The following is a 19475-nucleotide window of genomic DNA, read 5'->3' as shown; positions in this document are numbered from 1 at the left end:
CATGGCACCCTGACTTCCCCTGGGCACCAAAGCACCTCTGTCTCTCTGTAAAATAGTGATGAAAAAGCAAAGGCTTTTGTCTTTGTCTCTCATGTGAATTTGTTGAATATATGTACTATTTTTTTTAATGTTTGTGAATTAAACACACTTGTTCTTCAGGTGATCATCATCTCCTGCACTTGTGTTTATTGGTGCTTTCAAGTGAGTTTGAAGTAGATCAAAATGTTCATAGCTTTTATGGAAAAGGGGAAAATTACCCTAAAAGATAATTAATTGTCTGGGGTCCCACAAGTGTGAGCTGACCACTGTGGCAGGTTTCCATTGCCCTGATGCCATGCCAGGGACATGTGTCCGGTCAGCTGAGGCAGAAGGGCTTTGCCCGATCAGGTTCAGCAACTGGATAAATAACGTTTGTGCAGCTAAAATAAAACCCACAATATAGCTCTCCTTGGTGCCTCTGCCACAGCCCAGCGTTCCCGATGGATGTTAAGAAGCCTTTGTAGTGTTTATGAGAAACATTGGCTTCCCTAATCATTCATTGATCTGTTGTTCTGGGCAGAATGATGAAGTTTTCACTGTTATTTTGCTCCGCTTCACTCAGATTCGCTTGATTCGAACTGAGGGATGATTTAAGATGGAACAATCTTGCCATTTACTCCCAGCTGACAGGATAATTCTGGCTTTGCTGTTGGGAGCTTAAAGTGCTTCATGCTCAGCTAATATTAGTTGTAATTGAGGGAATGGGCTGTCTAGAGTTCATTCTTACAGTTCATCACCTGAAAAAGAACCTCTGAAAAAGAAGTTTAGGTTTTGGTGTCATTTTGGGGCCCAGTTTCTCCTGCACTCTCCGTAGGACTGCCCAGCACAGCTGAGGGGAGCAGCGGCCGCCATCTTGGGGTAGCACCTCAACTGGGTCTGTTCTCATCTCAGGGTAATTGTTTTTAGGTTTAAGAAAAAAAAATGGCTATGTTTGGGCTAGTAGAGGCTGTTAGGAGACTGTTTTATGGGCTGCCATGCCAAGGCTCCACTTTCTAGGGTGCAGAACAGTGCTGGACCCAGGGATAGCAAGTACTCGTCTCCTGTCCAAAAAGAGAGACAAAGAGCTTTTCTCTGGTAAATATATCAGACTTGAACCCTTTGGTTTGGTGGGGTTTTAAAGCAGCTCATGAGGCTTTAGATTAATACTTTTTCCCCTCTACACTCCTTTTGTTTCCTGCTGGAAGCTTGTCCTTTCTTATCCAGGGGCTAATGCTCAGGCTCAGTTGGAGGAGCAATCACCTGTGGCTCTAGAATATTCAGAGGTGTCTCCTCACCTGCTTTCAAACTGTCAGGTGTCTGCTTGGAGGGCTCGGTGGGCAGTGTCCCTTTTCCTTTTGGCACAGGGAGCCTGTGAGGTGCTGCCTTTTCCTCCTTCAAATCTGTGTGTTCATTCCCGCTGTCATATCCAGCTTTGGGGAGCCCAAATACATCTACTAAAGCAGCAGCAGTGCTATGGGAGTCTGAGCCAGTTGCTGCCTCACTCGATGGCTTCTTCATGTAACAGGTCACATCTCAGGAGCTGGAGAGATGACGAGGAGAGATCACATTGTCCAGGAATTCCCAGTCAAAATAATGCTGTAATGGGGCTAGGGGGGAATCTCACAAAGTCACGGTGCTTTGGAGGTTAAAATTACAAATTTTAGCTTTAAGTCTGTTGGTGATTAATCTACCTCTTTCTGTTCCAGTTGTAGGTGATGGGAATAAAATGCAGATATTTGCATCCTTGTCTCCTTTTTTTCTTTTCTGAGGGACAGACTCATGTGAAATGTGTTTTTGTGAGAGCCTCCAGCCCTAGCAGGGAGAATCAGACTGGGAGGTGACACTCAAGCTACCACTGCTGTGAGTCACTTCACCTCCTTAGAACTCAGATTAATGCTGAAGCCAAAACAGCTCAAGTAGAGCATTAGGATACCTGAATTCAGGATACCTGAAGAGGAAAGCCTTCAGCCTTGTATACAAAAGGATGAGAGGTTCACATCATGCCTACCCTTGGCACAAGTTGCAGAGAAGGAGATCAGGCTGGCTGATCCCGTCTGGCGTGAGGATTTGTGAGTCAGCATGGAAGCCAACAGGCATCTTTGCAGGGCTTGGAGTGAGCTCCAAGTGGGCAGGTGTCCATTTTCAGTAAGAATCATATCAAAACTTGCAGTGACTGGCAAAATGACTGTTAGCCAGGAGTGGTCAAAACCTGAGATGCCTGCTGTGCTCCCGGTACGCTTTTTTTTTAAGCTGGACCAGTCAGAAAACACACCAACCTGCAAAACAGGTTATCAATCTGCATTTTTCATTCGTATTTGAATTTAAAACCAAAATTAAACCCTAACTTAATATATCAGACTGCTAGATTTGGTCAGGTTTTTATGTTCCAGTAAATTAGAACCCCCTGGCTTATTTTCATAATTTTGTTTTGCAAGGATGAGCATGGCAGTTTATTCAGCAAGTAAATAGGTGTTACAAAATGATGGAAGTCATGGGAGTGGAAGGGTTCCTCTGGTTTGTCAAAATACTTGCCATAATTTGTTATTTCAGCTGGATAAACCAAAGTAAGTGCAGGGCTTCTTAGGCAGTTCACAATTATCAGCAGCAAAACTTTATAATTTTCTCTGGTTTTCGTCTTCTTTTCTTTTACTTTTTTTTTCTTCTTTTAAGTTTGGAATGAAGATTTGCTGCTCTCTGTGTATGTGTCATTTCTGTACTGTGCTGAATTAGGGCCCTTTCAGGTGGACTTGCTGTTTGGCAGTAAATAAGACATATCCTAAAAATAGAAAACGTGGTTACAAGTGACAACAATTGGCAGGGAGGACTTGTTCAGATGCAGTTTTGGAACTGCTTTTAAATTTTTTTCCACTCCATTCCAAGTTAAACATCTATTTAAATTAATTAGAGCAATCATAGTATTCCTGGAATATCAGAGCAGAAATTGAAGTCATGAGTATAATTTAAATGTTTCCTGAATTCTGAAGAGAGGCTAAAAAAAGTTAGCTTTAGGAAATTTTTGCATATGATGAAAAACAAATTCCTGACCAAACTGGCTAAGCTGAAATGTCAGAAGACGAAGAGCTATCATGAAAGTGCTGGAGAGCTTCTGATTATAATGGAATCAGTGTCCCAAGGTATAATGCAGGTCTACATTTAATACTGAGCTACTGAACCATACTTCTCAACCTAGCTCTGCTCACTGGGTTCTCATCAGAGTCCTGTAATGACACTGGGCTCTGTTTAGAAGGCAAGTCTGGAAATAGCTCCAGAGCTATTTCAGCAGCTTCAGCTGAGTACAGGTGTTTGACTTCGCAAGGACAACTAGCACTAGATTTTGTGGCATAGAAATCATTCCTTATGTACACTATCACATGTGTTAATCATATTACAGACCTTTTATAAGCCTAATTAAAAGGCACACGTAAATCTGAAATCGTGGCAAAGCCCTGAACCAGCAAAGCAAAATCCTTTATTAATGATACATACACAACACATTTAATTCGATGCCTGCTGTTGCTTGTTGGGTTGTTTTTATTACGATATTGACTGGAGTCAATATGTTTGTTATAGTCTCTGCATGTTACTCTAAGCAGAATTTTTCTTTCAGTGTTTTGTTTAAGGTATTGACTTTGCCAAAGGGAAGGAAAAAGTGCATACAGCCACTTAAGCACACAAGTAGTGATATCAATTTCTGTCCATTAAATATGCATACACACATAAATGTCTACGTGTACAGCGGTTGCAGGCTGTTGTGGGCGTGGGATTAGGTGAGCTTTGAAAAACATGAACGTGGAGGTCCTGCTTTGGGAGCAGCTCTGAGCAGGAGCATTCCCCCCAGCATGTGTCAAGTCCTGCTAAGGATGGTGGGGTCTATGTGAGTGTTGAAATGGCACTTTTCAAAGGCATTTGCATATTTCTAGGCCATTTCTTTCAATTCCTTAGAGTGCAAACTTTATTTTCTCCAGGAGCATGCTTTTCTCGTTTGGGGTGCTTTTGTGTGGGTGTTTTTTTTTTTTTTTTTTTTATTTTTTATTTTTTAATTTTTTTTTTTTAATTTTTTTTTTTTTTTTTTGGTAATAACATCTTAGTTCTGTTAAGCTGTTGGGCTTTCAAAAAGTATTTCTAGTTATTGGGTTTTGGGGTCTTTTTTTCTCTTTATAACCCAGGCAATCAATTCCTGAATATGAGCAGGAGGGTTATTGAGCAGTTCCTCTAAAGGCAACAAAGGTCTCAACCTACCCAAAGATGCAGCAATGATTTTGCTAAAAAGATTTGGATAGCAGTTTTGATCAAAGACTGGTATATAGTTCCAGCACTTCCAAATGAAACTTCAACATGTATGTTAATACACCTGTGCTTAGACTTTACCCTTCCGAACCTGCTCCCTGCCTACCATTGTTCCTGTTGGATGATGGTGAGCTCTTCCAGAGGTGCCTTCCATGATGTGTCCCTTCAGTGCCACCCTGAAATATGCTGTACAGCACAGAGTTACTTGCAAACAGACAATCTCATCTGAACTATGGCATTTCCCCAGTGGATTTTGCTCATGTACTGCAGAGGCCTTTGACCTACTCTCTGCTTTGAGTTGTGCAAAGTCATCCTTTTGTGAATCTTTAATACCTTACAGTGAATTTCTACTCAAGTTTTACTAGACTGAGAAAAAGGAGTACCTCTCTATTTTCTACCTTTCCAACAATTATTTCTAACAAACTCACTAAAATTGAAACAGAAATGTGCTTGAAATCATAAATTGAAAATGAATTTTTTTTTTCAAAAGTGGTTTTGGTGGGTTTTTTTTTCCCTTGGGTAGCAGCATCTCACACTAAAGCATCCACTATATGGGAAATTCAGGACAGTTAAAAATGGACCACGTCTAATGCGTTTGTTTCATTTTTGCCTTTCAGTCTATCCGAGAAGTGACAGGCTATGTTTTGGTGGCTTTGAACCAGTTTGAATACCTGCCACTGGAGAACCTGCGCATTGTTCGTGGGACCAAACTCTATGAAGAGCGGTATGCTTTGGCAATATTCCTTAACTACAGAAAGGATGGCAACTTTGGACTCAGGGAACTCGGACTGAAGAACTTGACAGGTAAGTGAAACTTGCAAATGTGATGGATTAGATGCAAGAAAAAAAAAATGAGCTCGTTGAGTTTTTACCTTCATACCCTCAGTCACTTGCATTCTGCAGGTAATAGAGGCACCACGAGAGGCTGGCAGCTGTATGAGAGTTTCATCAGTACTTCATTCTTTTCTTTTGTTTATGAACGTACTTTTCTCAATACTGGTCAAAGACTGTGCTTGGAAGTTATGCCAAGAGCCTATTTGAAACAAAAATAATTGCTGAAAGAGTAGGTGAAATTTTTTTCTGAGTTTTCATATCATGAGCATGTTGGTTTCCTTGTAATCCTTGATTATGGCACATGTGTTGCTTCCGGTGTAGGGTATTTTCTGCCAAGTTGTCTTAGTTTTGGCGTCTCCTGAACCTCTTCTCTTGCTGCTGTCTGTCACCAGTTGCTGCTGCACAGAGCTGTTGGGGAAAAAGTAGGGGATGAGAGAGAGAGACTGTATCTTTTGTGTATTTAATTTTAGAACGCCCTTTTCTAAGCAAAAATAGTGCATTACATATAGTGGGAGAAATGCTTATTTTCTTGAGCCAGAAATGTAAGCAAAGTCCATGGTTTTATGTTCATCTCTAAATTCATGGCTGGATCATGTTGTGGGGTAGATCAACACTTCGTTTCTCCCGTCTGAGGATCTACAGTCAGTGGTTTCAAAGATTAAAACTTGGCTAAATATCACTGGACTGTACCTTAATAAAGAGTAGGCAGAGGTAAACTCCTTTTATGGAATTCACCAGAAGTATTTTATTTATACCTAGTTCCTCATCAACTGTTATAATTTCTACCCTAAGCTTTGATTATTGTGAAATGGCCTTATTCCTGCTAGTGGCTAAAAGCTTACTGAAAATCACTGCCCTGAACTGGATGTGAAGACTGAACCTCAGTACAGAGAGGTGGGAACCTTCTGAACTCTATTCAGGCACCCTTCTCTCTCCATTTTTTTTTTTTGTCTCTCAATATTCAGGTTGACATACAAGTGCTTAGAGATCCCTGTTCGAGCCTTGCCAGGCTTTCAAAAACAGGAGGGAAAAGGAGGCCTGAAATACTTTACAAAATAAACCTGTTTGGGCTGACTCTTTCTGATCAGGTTCTTTCTTCTGGTCAAATTTTTTACAATTTTTAACAATTTTCTCTTATGAGATCATCATGCCAATATCAGAGTGCTTCCCAAAGGTCTCTAAATCTCTACCATCTACTACTCTTCTTTCTGACTGTCATAAACTAATTTCCTTCTCTCCTGTTCCTGTTTATCTTCCCACCTTTCTGATTTAGGGAGTTCATTGTAACTGTCTAAGCCTTCACGTAATACAGAGCCATAGCATTTGGTAATAATAGTTGTACCTCTTTCTTTGTATATGCTTTCTGGTCTGTGAGTCTCAAAAATGCTTTGTAAAGGACACTAAGGCTGGGTGAAACTGAGAAAGAGAGGTGAGAGCAAGGCCAGAAAATGGCTGGAAGTCTTTCCTCTTGGGTCTGAGGCTGTTCTGCCAGGAAGAAAGAGTTGTACTCTTAAGGCTCATTTAGCCATGGCTTTGCTGCTCAGTAAGGTAAAAAACCCTTATTTTGTAGGCTTCTGCTCAGGATTTTCTTCTTGAACCAACTTCCCTGTGCTCTTAGGCAGTTCCTGAGATTCCAGAGGTGCTCTCTGGAAGCCACTGCGATGTGATAGACACAGCACTAAAACTGCCCAGCAAATAGTTTCATTTTCTTTTTAAGTATCATAAGAAAACCTGCCTTAGCTTAGCCCCTGAATCTCTCCTAACATGAGATCATCACAGCCACTTCATCTGATTTAGGTGTTTAGAAAGGTCTCTGATGGGATTATTTGGCTCAAAATGTATTGTTGTCTCTTGGAAGAAAAGTGCTTTAATAACACTAACTTGTCTCTCTGGAGCACTTAAAATAGCTTCTGGGTGCTGAATACGAGCCAGTGTGTGCTTTCAAATACTCAATGTTTTCTAGATAGCATGTGCCAGGGCCTCATGAGTCTCTTCAGCAGCTGTTTGTTGACCGTTTTGTACACTGGCTAAGATGCACCTGGCTATTTTAACCCATAACCTCTTGTTGCACATGCTCTTCCTGGAGCATATTCATACTTCATTTATTTTCATAACACATCTTTAGCATTAGTAGCTGCATAAAAATAACTGGTGGATGTGGGAGTTGGTGGTGTTGCAAGGCTGTGATAGATCAGCTGTGTCTGAACCTATTCTGTGTCTTCCCTGTGCTCTCTATATTTACATCAGAAACCACCAGTGAGTTGTTAAATTGAAGAAGCATCAGCCCTCGTGAGCTTGCGTCCTTCGAGTCCACTGGAGATTTCAAGAGACTGTCTTTGAATGCTCCATCTCTTCCACCTGAGTAAAATATAAACATGACTCTTGTCTTGTATGTGAAGAATTGTCATTCCAGTGCTTATGCCTTGTTCACAGAAGTTTGGGAAGTTCTGTTCTTATTTGTGCAGTGCAGGATGATGGGTTCCTGAGGGTATTTCTACCCACTGCTGCACAATATGAAAACACCATCACTACTCCTTGTGTTAAATAAATGAGGAAGCTGGTTTCACCTGCAAATTTTCCTCAGCCTTCACCACAGACAGTGTTTCAGCTTCCTGTGCTGTACCATTGCAGTATTTTCGGTGTGTTGTTAACAGCTGTGTTTTTATTGCCAGATATGTCTATCAAGTTTTCATCTTTAAATGTAACTTTAAATGCTTGAATTTCCTCCCTTGTGCTATAAAAAAATGACAGCTGTGAAGGCAGTAAGTTTTATCTCACACAGAAAACATGATCCACTTTTCACTCATGATGTCTGTCAAAACACAGGAGAGTTTTGTTTGTATAGCTCAGGCCAGGACCACGTCCTAAAATTTATGTGACACCTGCAAGAAATCTTAGCTATAAAATCCTTTTCTCACTTGTTATAAAAACTTAGTCAGTGGTTCCACAAACATGTCAAAACCAAACTGACATTGAACTAATGAAGTGGCTGCTGCCATCTCAGCTGGACTCATCTCAGTTTGCAGATTCAGCTGCCAAGTAACCTTACAGTAAAAAGGCAGGTTTGACATACTGAACATATTCTTCAGCCTGAGATGAGCAGAATAAGTGATGCTGAGGAAGAAGGTTATGCCACCTTCTTCCAGTCATGGCCTGGGAGCTAGTGCAAATCATACCTGTCTTCCCCAGCTAGCCAGGCAGTAAAGCTTAACTTATCCAGTGAAAGGGCATAATCATTTTTCACTCTTGGAGCACTCCAAATACAGAGAATACCTGATGGCTGCATTTCATTATGGCATTTATCTTTCAGGAGTGGGGAAAGAGGGATAACTCACAAGTTCTAAAACCACTTATGAAGTATCCCATATTTTCCTCTGTGTGAAGATGTGTAAGAGATTTACAGCAAATTATGTATCTTTGAGCAGTGTTAACCTTATCTTCCCCATTGGTCTTGGGGACAGAGGCTCCCCTGTGCTTACCTGTACAACCCTTGGGTTCCTTGAATATATTAGATTGAAATGGACTTAGCAGGGATTAGTTCAGTAATGCAAAAAAAAAAAAAAGGCAGAAAAATCTTTAGGTTTTTTGTTTGTTTATTTCTTTTGCAGGAATCCAGTTGAACGATAAATTAAGATAACTGATGTTCAAATGGATATTGTATCTTAAAGTATTTGGTCAGTGATAGCCAAAGAAAGAAAATCTACTTTTATGGGCAGAACCATAGACAAAGAACCATCTTCACTGGGTGTAGAAAGTGATCCATTGTAAATTTCCCCATCAACAGATTTCTGTAATTGGTTGTTTGGGTTTTTTTAATTTTGTTTAATTTTTTTTTTTAAATTTTTCTGCAAAGCAAACTTTTAAAGTTTTATGATTATTCCTATAAAGTTTTCAATGTTATTTTCCCCCCCTCAAGAAATCAAAAATGCTAAAGGGTGCTTTGGAGGGGGAAAGAATGGCATCACTCATGAAAAAGGTTGCTTTTCAACCCTTCTGTTGCCAGTTTTTTGGCTTTTTTTCTTAACAAGCACTGCTCATTTATTATAATAATATTGCAGCCCAATCAGGTTGAAGGGAAGGGCTTGGGAGGAGTCAAATTTTCATTCTGTTTTATTCACTGGGCATTTTTTTGGATGTAAAATTCTTTTGGAAATCTTACTTAGATACCCACCGAAGACCTGAGCTCGTTTAGCACTGCGTGTATGTCATTTTTTGCAGCAGGGGTTAAGGCCACCCCCGTTTTCATTGCCTTGATCACAAAGTGCTCGGCCTGTGTCAGCAAGACCTTTCCTTGGGCCACGTTGCAGGAGCCACTGCTAAGTTCATGATGTTCAGAGATGTGAATGCCTGTGTGTGACACCCCAGCCCAAGAAGACAGGATGGGGGTGTGCTGACTGTGGCACATTTTTTAATCTCCGTGGCTTCGTACTAGCAGGATGAGCTGGGAAGAAAGCAATATGTAACTTGCCTCAGGCTTGCTATGCAACAGGTGGGCAAGGCATTGCCTCTTAACCTTGGAGAGGAGTTGCTAGGATACATGGAGGGATGAGGAATTGGTTTAAAAATCCCTGTGGTACCCTCTGTGTGCAGGGCTGCTGCAGGAGTTCTCTGCCCTGTAGGAGAAGCTGCAGTGGCTCCGAGACTGCCCAGGTGTGCTCCTTTCCCTGAATCCTCAGAGCTGGGCTGACCACAGAGGCATTTGTATCCCTGCACATCTTTGTGACTAGCCAGCAGGTAAGAGAAAAGGGAGGAACACCTCCTTTCCCATGTCTGTGCTTCCCCTGAGAAAGGAGGGCTCTTTGTGGTGGCAGAGACCTTGGGGACACAGCACAGAACCAGCCATGCATTCCCCTTGCTCATCTTGTCCCAGTGGAGAAAAGGAATGAGACTTGTGGCTGCCCCCACGCTCAGAAATGCAAGTGTGCCTGCTAGCACGTCTGTCTCCTCTCTCCCAGGACACTGTTAGACTCTTTCCTTGGAAAAAAATCACCCTGTTCCAGCTACTGCTCTCCTCATTGTAGGTGTGATTTGACAGACAGGAAAGTCCAGAGACCAGTCTCTGCTGGCAGTGTGTGTGCAGCCATCCTGTGCTCAGCATGGAGGCAGGCACTAGCATGGACTCGGGCTGCTCCCTGCCAGTTGGCATCAGTGCCTGGGAATGCTTCCAGGCACTCCTCAGCTTACCACTGCAGATGTGGCCCAGAGGAATCCCAGATAAGGGACCTGCAGGCTGAGGAGTGACTGCCTCCAGCTAGCAGAAAATTGCTCACAGGTGTTATCAAGGCAAATAGATATATTGTACAGAGCCAGAAAGAAGTACTGATTTTGAGCCCTGTGAGATTTATACTTGTTATACTTATTATGTCCAGTAACAAAGGTGGGACAGTGGTTTTTAAATTTCAGCAAGGCTCAAATATCGTAGTCGCTTTAAAGGATTTGAATATGCTTTTGTCCTGCTAAATGGCATAACTAATGTCTGTGATTCTTTGCAACTTGTTGATTAACAATTTATGCTCAATTTCCTTTATTTCAGAGCACTTTACTGTTTTCAAATCTATCTCTAGTGTAACAAATGTGCAACCTTGTTTGGAATGATTCTGGCAAAGAATTAAGTAAAAAGCTCATCAGAATATGTTGGTAAATGGTTTTAGTTGGAAATACAAAGGATCCCCCGTAAAGGTATTTGCTGGTGTCCCACTTCCCCCCAATATTTTCATATGAACTAGGAATCACATGTATTGCAAGTGGTCTAAACCAGTTTATTGACAGTAAAACGCAGAATTATTGATGTGAATTTCTAATGTCATGCAGCAGGATAACTTCGTGTCACACAGCTTCTCCTGCATCAAAACAAGGCTTAAAATCATGGGGATGAGAAACCAGGCCAAATCCTTAGCTGGTGTAAATTGGCTTACTTGCTTTGACTTCATAATGAACTGAAATTTAAATTGCCCTTTACTTTCTTCAGTGGGTAATTTAATTCATGCTTTAATTTATAAATTAACTAGTGCCTAACACCCAGTTAAGCCCTTTTAAGGATGTTGTGTTGAGGGTGATCTGTCAGGATTAATACCAGCTAATGATAGCTGACTCAAGGCATGTCTACACCAAGCAGCTGAGCTCTGTACAGGGATGCTTAAACCAGCATCCAGCCTAGCTAGCTTTGGAAATAGTGTTAACCACACCACTTGGGCCCTGTGCTTGGGCTAAATAACCTGGCAAGGTGGATGCAGATGGCTTCTGTCTTAACTACAGTCTCTGCAAACATAAGCATGTTGTTCTGGACTTTGAGAACAACAGTTTCTTAACTATGTGGCTGCTGGGTAAGGAAGGGAATGCTGGTAAGGACTAGGGTCTAAAGTATATAGAGGAAATCCTTCCTAGCCCTGTGGTAATGTACACATCTGCTACTTTATTTTGTGAATCGTACCACTTGTAAAACAGAGCCAATAATGCTTGCTGGCTTTAATTAGACTAATTTTGGAAGTGTCATTGAAAGTGCTATTCAGAGAGGATCTGGTGTGATGTGGAATTCGACTTTTAACACTGACAAACATTAGTTTAAATGTCATTATAAAATGCGTCCAGATATGTTGCCATTGTTACCTGATAATGCCATTTAAAATAATAATATCATTCATGCTCTTTTTCCTTGGCAGTAGTTCTCTCTATCTGTGCATTTTTCAATTATGAAGCAAGAAATTCTCTGTGTTCTAGAGGTGTGAAACACCCTTTAGCTGTTTAGAAATGTGGGCAATCAAGATAAATCCAGTAGTACTGAAGCCTTCTGGTAATGGAGTAGCTTTGCCTGACTTCCGTGACTTAAGAGCTTTAGCAGCACAGGGATTTTTCTGGCCACATGCTTTGGAGGGAGTTAAACATCTGAACAGAGTAATCCCTCCATTTCAATCACACGGGTCAGGAATGGGTGACATTTCAAAATATCCAACTTTGGCAGACAGATCTGTGTTGAGCTACACTGTAACTTAAGTAAAATGCAATAAGCATTACAGTCAGGAGGATCGAACAGTTTATAGCAACATCACTACTGAGAAAATATATCCTGGCTCCCATCCTGCTTGGGAAAGAAAGAAAGAAAGAGCGAGATGCAAGAGTTGTATTCCCCAGCCCAGGCCAAGTCTTGTCTGGGTGTTTTAGAAGTTAAAATCCTTGCTACTCCATTAGTATATCTTCTTTAGTTCAGATGAATGAAAGAAGTGGTAGTTTCAGTGTTTGTTGTTTGGGGTGGGGCTTTTTTCATTTTTTTTCACCCTCTTTTCTCTCTACAGTCTTCTGAACTCATTGATTTTCTTATTTCCTTCTGACAGGCTACAGCTGACAAGCAATTTAGTGCTTTTGTGAAGTAATTAAAGTCTTGTGTTACGTGGGCAATGCGATCTATCGGCACTGCTTGGCAAAAGGCAAATTACTGAGCAAGATAGTCCAGTTGCCACTATCTGCAGTGTGGACATGAGCTGTGGACTTGTGCTGGGCCAGAGGGACCAACGTCCAACAGTGTGGGGCTGCTGACATCTAGGGCTCAAAATGGCATGAAACTCTGGGAATCAGGTGTCAAGTTCAGTGCCTTCATGAAAAGCTCAGCAGAGGAATCTCAGTGGCATTGCACATAGGTCTGGAGGGCAGTGTATGCCTACAAGTCAGTATATGCTTACAGACCTGGATTTAAACACAAATCCAAGAGTGAGCTCCTTATCCTAGCTTTTCTTGCCAGCCTATAGAAATTATGAGTTGGGGTTTAGGACACCATTCATTGCAGACAAAGAAGTCCCACTGAGTTCAAAGAAGGATGGATCAGATCCCTAGGTTTACAGAGTGGAAATAATTGGTGTTCCTAGGATATTTTCATGCCTGTTCATTTTCATGTCATTTACTGCAGAGAGAAATTCCCTCAACCCCGTATGGAGGGACTTGAGAGGCAATGAACCAAAAACTTTCATTTGCTCCATGTAGCTCCAGAAAAACCCCTACAGACAGAGGAGGCAGAGCAGCCCCCCAAACGCTCAGCACAGGGGCGAGCGTCATGTAGCCTTCACTGCCTGCAGGCTGACAGAGGCAAGTGCTCCCACCTTCCGCTTGGCCAACTCCATCCCAGCCTGCTTTTTCCTTGCCTGCACAGGAACCTCTTTCTTTCAGTGTCACAAAGTCTCAGCCTGGCCAGTACGGGGACTGGTCTCATCAAAACCAGCGTGGGGTAGTTGTAACTTGAGTGGGTCTGCAGCAGCCTTGAGGTGTGCAGCAGTGCAGGGCCAACAGGTCACTAAGAGATTATCTGAAACAGAGTTTGATCACACAAGCTTTGTCCACTGGGACGTGAAAGGGAAATGCTGCTGTTATGAGGATTGTGTTTTGTGTTAGTGTATGAAAAGAGTTCCAACAGATTGAACCCATCTGCAGTGCTACGCTGGCGGATCCTGCCTGCAGTTTCCAGGGTGAAGAAATCTCTTGTTAGCTTCTGAATCGGCACACAGATAACAGCAGTCCCTGATGAGGAGCGAGGAGTTTACTGTCAGGAGTTTTTTTTATGTGACTGGGCAAAGTAAAAGGGACTGACAATTACAGTTGTCTCCAGAGACCCTTTCTGACCTGTCTTGTTTGCTCCCCTCTCCCTGCCCCACGGGAGTGGACATGCTGACTGGGATGCATCCAAGGGCAGCCGTTCCAGGCAGCTGGGTATGCTGTGTTTGTGAGCGTGCTTTGTAAACATTGAAACACACAGGCACCTGCACTGCAGCTCTGCAAAGCTGCCGAGGCAAACCAGAGATGGGCAGGGCAAGGTAAGCTTGAGGGGAACATAAAAATAGAAATGCAGCCCTGTAGAAGGCAAATCACCACATGAGCAGAGGTAAGAAAGTGGGAAACACTCAAGCACGTTCCTCACGACTAACAGCGGAGCAGAAGTGCTCACCTGGACCGTACCTGCATTTAAGATGAAGGAGCAGACAGGCTGCTCAGGACTGTGTCTGATACAGACCTGCTGGAGTTCTCTGGGACTCCAGACTCCCTGTCAGCCCCACCTGGATTCAGCCATGTAAAATGAGCTGTGATTGGTCTGAAGTGCCAGTGTGAGGTAATCAGAGCGGGACACAGGTAATGCCTGTGGACGGGAGCTGTCTGTGGGCTGTAGGAGCCTTTTCTGTATCACTTGGAACGTACCTGCAGGCGTGGAGTGGGGGAACAAAGGTATCAGATGAGGAGAACATGCTGGAGGCCTTTTTCTTTGATGTTTGGAAATCGCTCAAGGGGCTGTCTTCTCTGAAACCCCTTTGCATTGCCTTTTTTTCTTTTCTTTTTTTTTTTTCTTCTCCTTGGTGAAACTTTCATAGATGTACTCTCATTTCTTTAAGGCTTAGAAGTGAGAGCACATCCATCCATCCAATCGTTGTACAAACGCTGTGCTCACGTTGGAGTTCCTCCGGGAGCTGACTTCTGCTTCTGCCAGTCAGAAATAGCAGAGCCACGTGCTTTGGGTTTGAAACTGCTGGGACTCTTGACGTGGGGGGCACAGAAGGAAGGGCAGCTTCAAAAACATCTCTCTCTGTGATGCTAGAGAGAAGAGAATTTGGTGTTGTTTTTTGGGTTTTGTGAGGGTTTTGGTGGGATTTTTTTGGTTTTGTTGTGTGTTTGGAGGGGGGGTTGTGTGTTTTTGGGATTTGCCCCCTTTTTTTTCGTGCTGATGTTTTTTAACTGGCGTAGGGACTGTAGGGTCAGTCACCTTCCAAAATGGCTCTGGGTGCAAGTACCTGAGGGCAGGATGCAGAGGTTGAGTCCACATGTAGAGGTTCAAGATGTTCTTTCCAAGACTACTGCTCATCTGCTCCAACCTCCTGGGTGTAGACTTCCACTAGACTTCAGTTAGTGGAAGATTTTTGAGAACTTTTTTAAAATTGAAAAATGTCTGACAGGGAAGCTTTCTGTGAGAAAGGAATAGTTTTTGAAAAACAAGGGGAAAAGTGTTGAAATTGCCAGGCACCACCTTTTGTTTAAAAATGAAAGGGTATGGCTTATGATTTTTAGCAGCTTTTCTTGCTTTCTTCTATAAGTTAATTTAATTTTCAACCAAACAAATCAAAATAATTTGTGTTAATTGAACAATAATAAATGAACCTGTTTTAGACTGAGTTTTGTTTTCTATTGGATTTCAACTCACTGAAGTATCTGATCTTAGCTTCTTTACCTGGTCTAGGAAATGAAAGGTCTTAAAAAAACCTTTAAAAGGCTTGAAAAGTTGTTTCTTGCTCATATTTTATCCCGGTATCAGTCATAAAATACTTGCTTTATTGTAGGAGTGTGCCCAATGGAAAACAGATACACAGAGCAGGTTGTAAATGAATCTACTCAGCTGCTGGTTGTGGTGCAGGTCTGTCAGCATGGTTTGACATGAACAACCTGCTTCTTGACAGAGTAAATTGGTTTTTTTCAGGAGCTGCTTGCTGCTCATGTTTGAACTTCATCTGCTATAGTGGTGTCAGACTACTCTGGCTGTCCCTAGCACAGGCAGCAATCACTCTGAGGTTACACTGGATGCAGAGCCTGAACTTCTGTGTGTCTCTGCTCATTTTTAAGTGATATGACCAATTCTGGGCTCCCAGTATATCTCTCTATGGTTCTGGAGTGAAGAATTAGATGCAGGACAACATTATGTCGTGGAGCGGTGCCCTTGGTTTAGTGTTGTTACAATTTGTTTTATAAAAGCGTGATAGTTCTTTTTTTAAGCCAAAATAACATGCACCTGAGTACAATGCACCTAAGTGCATCTGAACCAGTGGCAAGTTTTGCAGCAAGCTTTAGGTCATGACTTAGTTCATCCCCTGGCTCGAAGGCTCAGTTCAGATCCTACTGAAATTACTCTTTGCTAGCATTGTACAGGAAGAAGAGTGGATGTGTAGCCCAGGAGATGGCTTTCTCATCTCTAGTGGAGTTAACTGAGTTGCATTTCCAGGCAATAGTAATTATCTTCCCCTAATACTTGAATTCTTTACAGGCCTAAGCCAGTTAAAGATCCGTTATCCTGAGCACAGTGTAGCAAACACTAGTAAAAAATGTGTGATGTGTAAGTGTGTCAATAATTATTAATAATAAAAAGTTGTAATGCAGGAAAGAGTAAGACAGATAGAGGGAGGATGAAAGCAAAGCACGCTGTCCCCTATGTGCTCAAGGGGGAAGCTGGGGTGCACACAGCTGCAGGTGTCCTAGGCTGTGGAAGAAGGCCACAGGGCTTGATAGAAGAGATTCCCTTGTGTCAAATCAAGAGGTACAAGGTATGTTTTGGGGGAGTTGGACGTCGACTGGCATTGGCAGGACATCTAAAGTCTGGAATATCCATAGCGTTGGTGCTCCCTGGCTGTCTCACCAGGACTGAGTTTTGTTCTGAGATGGTGATACCAAGCTCCCTAAATTTTTTTTTTCTTCCCCACCTTCTCCAGAAGGAAGCACACTGCTGGCTCTTCTTACATGTTGTGACTCTTGGGAATGGTCCTGGGCAGGGCTAAGAGTTGGACTTGATGATCCTTGTGGGTCCCTTCCAACTCAGCATATTCTGTGGTCAAAGCGCTGTTTATTTATTTCTTTAACTGGAAGCATGTGCTACTCTTTCAGTTGGATGCCAAAGCCCCCTTACCAAGGGTTGCCTCCGGCTGGTGTTTGCCAGGAATTCACAGGTGCAGCAGCCAGGCAGGACTGGTGCTGGTGGCTTGGCACTACTGCCCAAGGCCCCCTTGGAAGCTGTGCTGGGGGAACAGCAAAGGCAGTTGAAGGTGGAAGGGATCATTGTTCTGAATCCTTCAAGTACAACATGAACTGGGCGGATTAGGACTTTTGTCTTTTTTTATTTTTCTTTGCCTACACAGGGCACGTAGAAGTTATGAAATGATGCTGTTGTGGCCTCGTGGCTGTGGTTTTCTTTGCTCCTGCTGAGGTAACTATTACTTGTGGCAGCCGTGCTTCAGGTGGTCACTCTTACGAGCTGATACAGGTGTTCACCATAGAGCTGCTGTCAGGTGAAGGTGGCAGTCGTGAAATGCTTCAGCAATGGCTGGACTCAGAGGCTCTTCTGCTTTAGACAGTGCTGATATTTAAGTGAGACTTGATGTTTTACAAGCAGGCACTGAGCTAAAATATGCATAGGGTGAGGTTGCAGGGGCAGCATCCTCCTCTTTGTGTGTCAAAGAAGAGCTGAGAGGGATGTTTTAATAGCTGTGAATGCATGACAGCTTAATCCCATGGGCTGTGCAGTTAGCCCCTTGTGAGCTCAGTAAATCTCAACGCAGCCCCCATTTCATCCAGGAGTAAGGCTTCTAGATGTTCAGAGCTGAGTGGGTTTGATTTAATATTCAGAAGCATTCAGCTTCCCAAATAAAGATAATAGTTTTGCTAGTTGAGAGATTTATTAATATGTTAACATGGCCTTAGTTTTAGCCTTTTATTCCTCTCTTTCTAAAGAAATGTTTTGCCACAAACCAGCCTTGAAGTTTGGAAAAGTAATCAAAGCTCTGCTGAGCAAATTTGATGATACTGATGGTTGAATGAGTTGTGACCTCTGCTGGCCTCATTCTGCTCCATTTCCCCTTCAAGCTGGTAGCAGTGGCTGGAAGCAAATATTAATCTGCTAATTTAGCCTCTAGTATAAATAGAAAAAACATAAATTGCAATCACTCCTTTGTCAGGGGGCTTATCTAACCTCACTGCTTTTCTTCTGAGGAAGAAGTGGCAGTGCTGCCTGTGTGCTTCTCTGCTCAGGGGACTTTCCATCCCATGGTGTCTGGGTGGGACAGATTACATCTTGCTTGTCACAGCAGAAGGGCCAGGTGAGGCACCTGCCACCTGGGCACATATCCTCCAACACCCCCATTTAATAACTGCTCTTCTTCCTTGCATCCTTCTCTGGAGACAGCTGCCCTCATTGTTATTTTTTTTTTCTTTGGCTGTTTCTGAAAAGAGATAAAATCTGTCTGTATGGAGACAGGTTGTGTTAGGTTACCTTACTGTGCCAGTCCTAGGAAAGAAACTGGGACCTGGAAATAATATCCTGTTGCTGAGAAAGGGAGGGCTGGAAGGGACTACCTTCGCTCTAGTTGAGTTCAGATAAGCATTATAGCATATGGAATCCTTTTACAACCTTCACAAGGGCCAGACATGATTTTATGTAGGGGAGGAGAGACCTGGGCAAATGCAGCTGCAGCTTCCTTTCTTCTTTCCAGTGGGATGGTGAGTTTGCCTGATACATGGCACAGTGACAGCTGCATGGGCAGGTCAGGGCTGTGTCACCTGGCAAGCACTGGCCTGCAAGCGGGTAGAGGGGTTGTTTACCTGTGCTGTACAGGGCCATTTCAAAACCCTTTCATGCCTGCCTGTTGGTATCCAAACCAAGTCTGACATGCCTCCACGAGCAGCATCAGAAGGCTTCCTTGCTGCTTCTGGCTGGGCACAGGGAGAGCTTTGAAGACAGAAGCTGTGCTGTTTGCAGCATCTTAGAGGTTACTGGAGGAGGTCACTGGCTCTCCCTTGGCACTGGCACATGACTTTGGCATTGCATGACAGTGGATTAACTGACCCAGCAATGGGACGTTTATGATATGAGGTTCTGATGGCTGGTTTCATATCCATCTTCTGTGGGATCCGATGCAAGACTCAGTGAAGTCTGCTCCAAAATACATGAATGGGCTGCTTTCCTCTGTGCTTTCTTTTGTGGATAATTAGAGTCGTAATGTAGGGTTTAAGGATAGCCAGCAAAGAAACCTTACTTGGTTTTAAATAAAATTGCTCCTTAACATAACTTGTTAAATTGAAACAAACCCCACATGAATGTTCTTTTAAATCCATTTACAAGTGCCTTGTATTGATTTAGCCTACTTCAGTAACTCAGAGGAGCTAAATTGATGTCTGTGCACTAAGTTAAGTGCATTCTCTTGGGATTTCATACCTGCTGAACTGACTTGACTTCAAAACTGATTTCAGTTAAACCAATGCAAGCTGTGTTTGAGGAACAGGCCTTTCTTATTTGTTGCTACTGGTTTGGCCAAGTGCAACATGACAGCTTAGGGGAGAAGGTGTCTTTCACCCTGCTGACTGTAATGCTGACGTGCCCTACTAACTTTGCCCCTATTTTTGACCTTGCAAGTGATACTACCATTGCCTAAATACCTTAGTAGCAGCCTTCTTTCTGCAAGGCAGCTTTTTGAAAAAGACTATTTAGTCCTTTTGCTCCCAGGTGCACTGTTACCTGGTATCTGGAGAAGGGAGAAGAAACGAAAGGCTTACAGACCTACTTCTCTACCATCCTGCCAAATGTCCCCCAAGACAAACAAGAGCAGTTAAGA

The 19475-nt window shown here is 42.8% G+C and overlaps 1 protein-coding gene across 3 annotated transcripts in view; it reads left to right on the top strand.

Annotated features, from left to right (window-relative positions):
- The window catches only part of ERBB4 (erb-b2 receptor tyrosine kinase 4), a 374576-nt gene that overhangs the window by 80190 nt on the left and 274911 nt on the right, over positions 1 to 19475 (top strand). For all 3 annotated transcript variants that reach the window (XM_017829495.1, XM_017829493.1, XM_017829494.1), the window contains exon 2: positions 4923 to 5109. In XM_017829495.1, the coding sequence (XP_017684984.1) occupies positions 4923 to 5109 (187 nt within the window). The remainder of the gene's footprint in view (positions 1 to 4922; positions 5110 to 19475) is intronic.

Source organism: Lepidothrix coronata, unplaced genomic scaffold (genome assembly GCF_001604755.1).
Source record: "Lepidothrix coronata isolate B3197 unplaced genomic scaffold, Lepidothrix_coronata-1.0 Scaffold165, whole genome shotgun sequence".
Lineage (NCBI taxonomy): Eukaryota > Metazoa > Chordata > Aves > Passeriformes > Pipridae > Lepidothrix > Lepidothrix coronata.
This window is presented reverse-complemented; position numbering and strand designations above follow the sequence as displayed.